Source organism: Miscanthus floridulus, chromosome 2 (genome assembly GCF_019320115.1).
Source record: "Miscanthus floridulus cultivar M001 chromosome 2, ASM1932011v1, whole genome shotgun sequence".
Taxonomy (NCBI): Eukaryota; Viridiplantae; Streptophyta; class Magnoliopsida; order Poales; family Poaceae; genus Miscanthus; species Miscanthus floridulus.
The window spans coordinates 103,774,147-103,779,688 of record NC_089581.1 but is presented as its reverse complement, the minus strand read 5'-3'; the positions used below and the strand labels follow the sequence as shown (position 1 = coordinate 103,779,688).

The 5,542-nt window shown below is 51.2% G+C and overlaps 1 protein-coding gene across 1 annotated transcript; it reads left to right on the top strand.

Moving 5' to 3' along the window:
• The first annotated feature begins 1,767 nt into the window (after positions 1–1,767).
• On the top strand, positions 1,768–3,702 carry LOC136539281 (uncharacterized). Its single transcript, XM_066531225.1, has one exon. The coding sequence runs from the start codon at positions 1,920–1,922 to the stop codon at positions 3,495–3,497; it is 1,578 nt and encodes a 525-aa protein (XP_066387322.1). The 5' UTR covers positions 1,768–1,919; the 3' UTR covers positions 3,498–3,702.
• The last annotated feature ends 1,840 nt before the right edge of the window (positions 3,703–5,542 follow it).

The following is a 5,542-nucleotide window of genomic DNA, read 5'->3' as shown; positions in this document are numbered from 1 at the left end:
GGCTCCCCACGCTGCATTGTCCTTGGTGCAGGAGTTGGCAGCATAGTGAGGCATGGGCGTCACGGTGGTTAGTACAGTGGCGGGTAACCCCTGCCCAGTCCTGCCTCCTGTCCCATCGGCCATTCTGCTGTACTGTGCCGGGCGTGCGGCTGTTGTCAGGGGCAGCAGTTGGCTGAGTTGACGTGACACGACGTTTTGCCGGAGGGACGGGAGAAGGAGGAGGTAGCGGAGTGCTGCCGAGCCCGCCTTGCGCGAGACAGAGGGTCGGTGGCCCGGCCGAGGCCTTTGGCGGAGAATCGGCCGAGGCCCGCGGCGATGGGGCCTCGGGCGAGTCGGAGAATCGGCCGAGGCCCGCGGCGATGGGGCCTCGGGCGAGTCAGAGGATCGGCCGAGGCCAGCAGCGTTTGGCTGGTTTCGATCTTTACGAAGTCTAAGCAGTCGTTTTTTGGATCTTGCTTAGGGTACCCCTTCTCACGGTATCCGACAGGTGGCGATGCCACTAGATAGGGTGGCGGTGCCCCACAGGTCAACTCGTTGGTCTTGGCCTCCTAGCCGGCCACCGCCACAGGGGTGGCGGTGCCCCAGTGGCAGTACCCCAAGCTGAGTTTTGCCTCTGTTTCTTCACCTTTCTCACCACCTTTGCAAATGTGCTAACACTTCAAGTGTTTCACCATCATGTGCAAGTGTGTTAGCATTTTCAAAACCATTTTTCAAAGGTTAAACACTTCTCATCGATTGTGCACTAGGCCTAAAATGCATATTCATGTTTTTTAACACCTAGTGGTACTAGATGATCGAGTTGTCCGATAACAGCTCCTCTCTTAATAGTACGACCATCTATCCTAAATGTGATCACACTCGCTAAGTGCCTTGATTACCAAACCAAAAAACTCATATTAAGTTTCACCTTTGCCTTGAGCTTTTTGTTTTTCTCTTTCTTCTTTTTTAAGTCCAAGTACTTGATCATCATGGTCACCACACCATCATCATGATTGTCACTATTCCTCCATTACTTGAAATAGTGCTACCTATCTCATGATCATTTTGATAACTAAGTTAGCACTTAGGGTTTCATCAATTCATCAAAACCAAACTAGAGCTTTCACACTGCCTACCTGGTGGGGTTACTGCAGTAGCCAACAAACTCGGGTTAAGGGGACATCCCCAGGCACAGGCGTAGGCCTCCTCTCCCTACCACGGTGTCTTCGCCCAGCCGCGGTGCATGTCATGGCTACGACAACGTGAGGTGGATAGGGGTGCGACGTGGGGTGTAGAGGAGCGCGGGATGTGGGCTGGGTGCGGCGCACCCACGCCGGAGAAGGCGAGCAACGCAGGGTATGTGCCAGTGGCGGTAGCATGCGTCGGTGGGGGAAGGAAATGTCGTTGTCTTTTCGAGAAACCATGATACACTTAAAGGTAGAGCAGAACAGGCCTGTTGGCCCCGATGGCTGCGCATGCCTGAGAACGGGCCGGATGGACGGATATGCCTGGACGGCCGCTCTTATCGGAGAATTTCTGTTTTAAAAAGGAAGGAAGGAAAACATTTTTTTAACCAAGGCAAAAACTTTTTGAACAACGGCATTCTGCAAATCACTATACAATGGTTTATTCGTTCGCAGCTCCGTTCCATTCCACTGGCGGTAGCATAGATTTGACGGCCCATGAGCCGACATGGTCTAAAAGCCCATATAGTATCAGGATTCCAGGAGGCCTCGCAATTCCTTAACCGAAAAGCCCACGCGGCCGTGGACACTCCGTCACCGCATTCGTCACCACCTCTGCCGCCTCCCCGCCGCCGCCTCCTTCCCCTGCGATTACAAAACCCTAGGACAATTCTCCTCCAATTCCTCTAATCCCTCGTTGCTAGGTAGTTTCCTGCGCCTCCATCCCGATCCCCTGTTGATTAAATCGTAATCAGGATGCTGCCCGGATCGGCGCCGGCGGCCGGCGGCACCGGTATGTTCGTGCCGGCGGCGACGGCGGGCACGGTGCTCTGCTGCATGTGCGGCGTGTCAATGCAGCCCAATCCGGCCAACATGTGCGCGCGCTGCCTGCGCGCGCGCGTCGACATCACCGAGGGCGTCCCGCGCCACGCCGCCGTGGTCTACTGCCCCGACTGCTCCTCCTACCTCCAGCCGCCGCGGTCCTGGCTCCGCGCCACGCCCGAGTCGCCCGAGCTCATGCAGATCCTGCTCCGCCGAATCAACCGCCCGCTCGCGCGGCTCCGCGTCTCCCTCTCCGGCGCCGAGTTCGTCTTCTCCGAGCCGCACTCCAAGCGCCTCCGCCTCAAGCTCCGCCTCCGCCGCGAGGTGCTCCACGGCATCGTCCTCGAGCAGACGCATCCCGTCGAGTTCGTCGTCCACGACCGACTCTGCGACTCCTGCTCCCGCGCGCAGGCCAACCCCGACCAGTGGGTCGCCGTCGTCCAGCTCCGCCAGCACGTGCCCCACCGCCGCACCTTCCTCTACCTCGAGCAGCTCCTCCTCAAGCACGGTCAAGCTTCCCTCGCGATCCGAGTTGCGGCGGCCCCCGGCGGCCTCGACTTCTTCTTCGGCTCACGCTCCCATGCCGCCCGCCTGGTCGACTTCCTCGCCACCGTCGCTCCTATCCGAACTTCTACAGCGAAGCAGCTCGTCTCGCACGACACCAAGAGCAGCGTCTATAACTACAAGTACACCTTTTCGGTCGAGATCTGCCCCATCTGCCGCGAGGACCTCATCGCGCTCAGCCCCCAGGCGTCCCGGGACATGGGTGGCCTTGGCCCGCTCGTGCTCTGTGTCAAGGTCACAAATGCCATTGCTCTTCTTGATCCCCTCACGTTGCGAGTGCACCACCTGGAGGAGAAAAAATACAGGGTGTATAATTTCAAGGCAGCTCTCACCAGCAAGCAGCTCGTGGAGTACATTGTGCTCGACATCGAACAAGAATCGCCTGAAATTTCCATTGATGGGTCTCGTTACCAATTGGCTTATGCGCAGGTTGCCCGGGTGTCAGATTTCGGGAAAAATGACACCATCTTTACTGTGAGGACGCATCTTGGGCACCTGCTGAACCCTGGGGATCATGCCCTTGGGTATGATCTCTATGGTGCCAACCTGAATGATGATGACATGGACACGGCTATGACCCGATACAGCTTACCTGAGGTGGTTCTTGTCAAGAAGAGCTATGAGAAGAGGCCTCGCACACGGAGATGGAAGCTTAAGAGGTTGCCGGTGGAGGAAGATGCTGCTAACAAGGCCAAGGGTGAGGAAGAGAAGAGGCTAGATGAGTATGAGGCTTTCCTCAGGGATTTGGAGCTGGACCCCGAGATGAGGTTCAAGATGGATCTGTACAAGAATGAGGACTATAGGTCTGAGATGGCATCAACAGTTGGTGATGATATCCCTACGGTGCCAATTGAGGAGTTGATTGAGGACTTGACCCTTGGTGATGATGAGGAGGAGGATGGGGAAGAAGCTGTGGAAGGCAACACTCATGCTGGAATGGTGGAATGAGCAATACTGTCTACTATTTGTTTCTGCATTGCTGACTGAGATGGGTTGGCCTGCCTGCCCTTCAGGTCATAGGTCTGAGATGCGCCTGTCAGTTATCATATATGTTATTTTTCGTCGTTATTACTGCTATAAGTTAGAATTTTGGTGGTACTGCTTAAGTTTTGAACTCTGCTGTTTGTTGGAATCAACTTTATTTCAACCCTTATACTGTGTGTTGGAGGTGTTACAACCATGCCCAGCTTTACATTAAATATTTATTAAAAAAAACTTTACATTAAAATGATTTTCCATGCAGCGGGTGATCTGTTGTTTCCTTGTCAACTTGTTGCCCATCACAGCACTTCATAAGTTCTAAATTTTCAATTTTATAATTTCTGTTGATGATGCTGTCACCCTGTCTTTACCTGAGCACAGCGACTGTCTTTATTCTTGAACAGTACTCATATGTTGTTTGTTACTCCTTTACTCGTTGATCATTCTGATAGCGGGGCAGGAGAAGGTCTGAACTGGCTTATTACAATTACCATATATGTCCCTTCTCTTTGTGGCCCTGATTGTTAGAGTTTTCCTAATAAACGCTTCCATGATATGCTGCACAAATGGAGAAAATTACGGTCATAATAAGTTGGTCTGATTTAGTTTCTGTGTTTTAGTATAAAATGAGAGTTATAGGGAGAAGCATGGCTACAAAAGGCTCAATGCGTTGTTTGGCCTCTAGTTTCAATTTATTTTGGTTATAAACAGTTTATAAGCTATGTTTTAACTGGGATCGCCCGCACTGTATTGGTGATCTGCACTGTATTGGTGGTGGGATGTTAACAACCATGTTTTTGTCAGTTTCTCTATTGGTACTTAAATTTTCAGTTTCAAAGTTTCTTGTGATAGGCATGATGATTGTTTTCATTCAAGTAATTCTATCAATTAATATGTTCTTCTAATTCATTGGTCATTCTCTAGTTGATCAATTTAAGTGGCGTGTACTAATTAAGCTGTATTTATTTTCATAACATCAATTAGCTTACCCGTTTCCCCAACTTCTCAGTATTTTGTTCCTCCCAAAATAGCCGTATATATATCAAGTACGGGCACCCAAACTAGTTTCTCCGTACCTGGTCGAACTAGGTTCTACATACCTGGTCATTCCACTGATCATTCCGGTCGTTCCTTTCGTCTTTTTTATTTTATTTTATTTTTTTGAACAGAAAACTTCATTACTCATCAGACGGCGCCAAACCATTGGCGACCAGGACCTGGATACAAGAGGGCATAACATCCCTAACCGAGGTCGGGCCAGAAACCATACCAGCCCCTAAACTAGCAAGACCATGCGCTACAGAATTACAAAGTCGATGCTCATGAGAGACCGTACCTGATACAAAATTAGAAACTAAAAGATCTTTAAGCTCCCAGATCAAGCCACACGCTGAGCTACGGTCCAGGGACAAAGAAGTAGCTGCTTGTAGCCCTGCTATTGCATCCGTCGCCAGGATCAGTCTCTGAACGCCCAACTCAGCTGCTCGTTTTAACGCCTGGAGACAAGCTATAATCTCCGCATGCAGCGGCTCAAGGACAGTCTCCAATTTGCCATAACCAGAACTTATCACTCTTCCATCTTCATCTCGCAACACAAAACCCCAGCCCCCGGAACACGACTCTGGACTGAAGGCTCCATCGCAATTGGCTTTGATGAACCCAGCAGGTGGACGCTTCCATAGCTCTCTCTGCCGTGGCATAACTATCACCGGAGTCGACTGATTCAGAGAGGAACATTCATCAGCATACGAACGGATCAGCTGTGCCAAATGCAGATAGCTTCTAGGCGTCTCGCCTTCTCTAACTGCACATCTTTCAGACCACCATAGCTGCACTATGACTTGTCTATGAACATCACCCTTTCGTCTTGGTACTGGCCAAAAACCCAAAATCCTTTGATATTGCACCAACCGCATCTCCTACAGCTCCTTTATCTTACCCAGGTTAGTTAGATATCGGCTAAAATCGACTAAGAAGCTCGTCACCTTCTCCGTTTTGCTGAGGCCTCTATC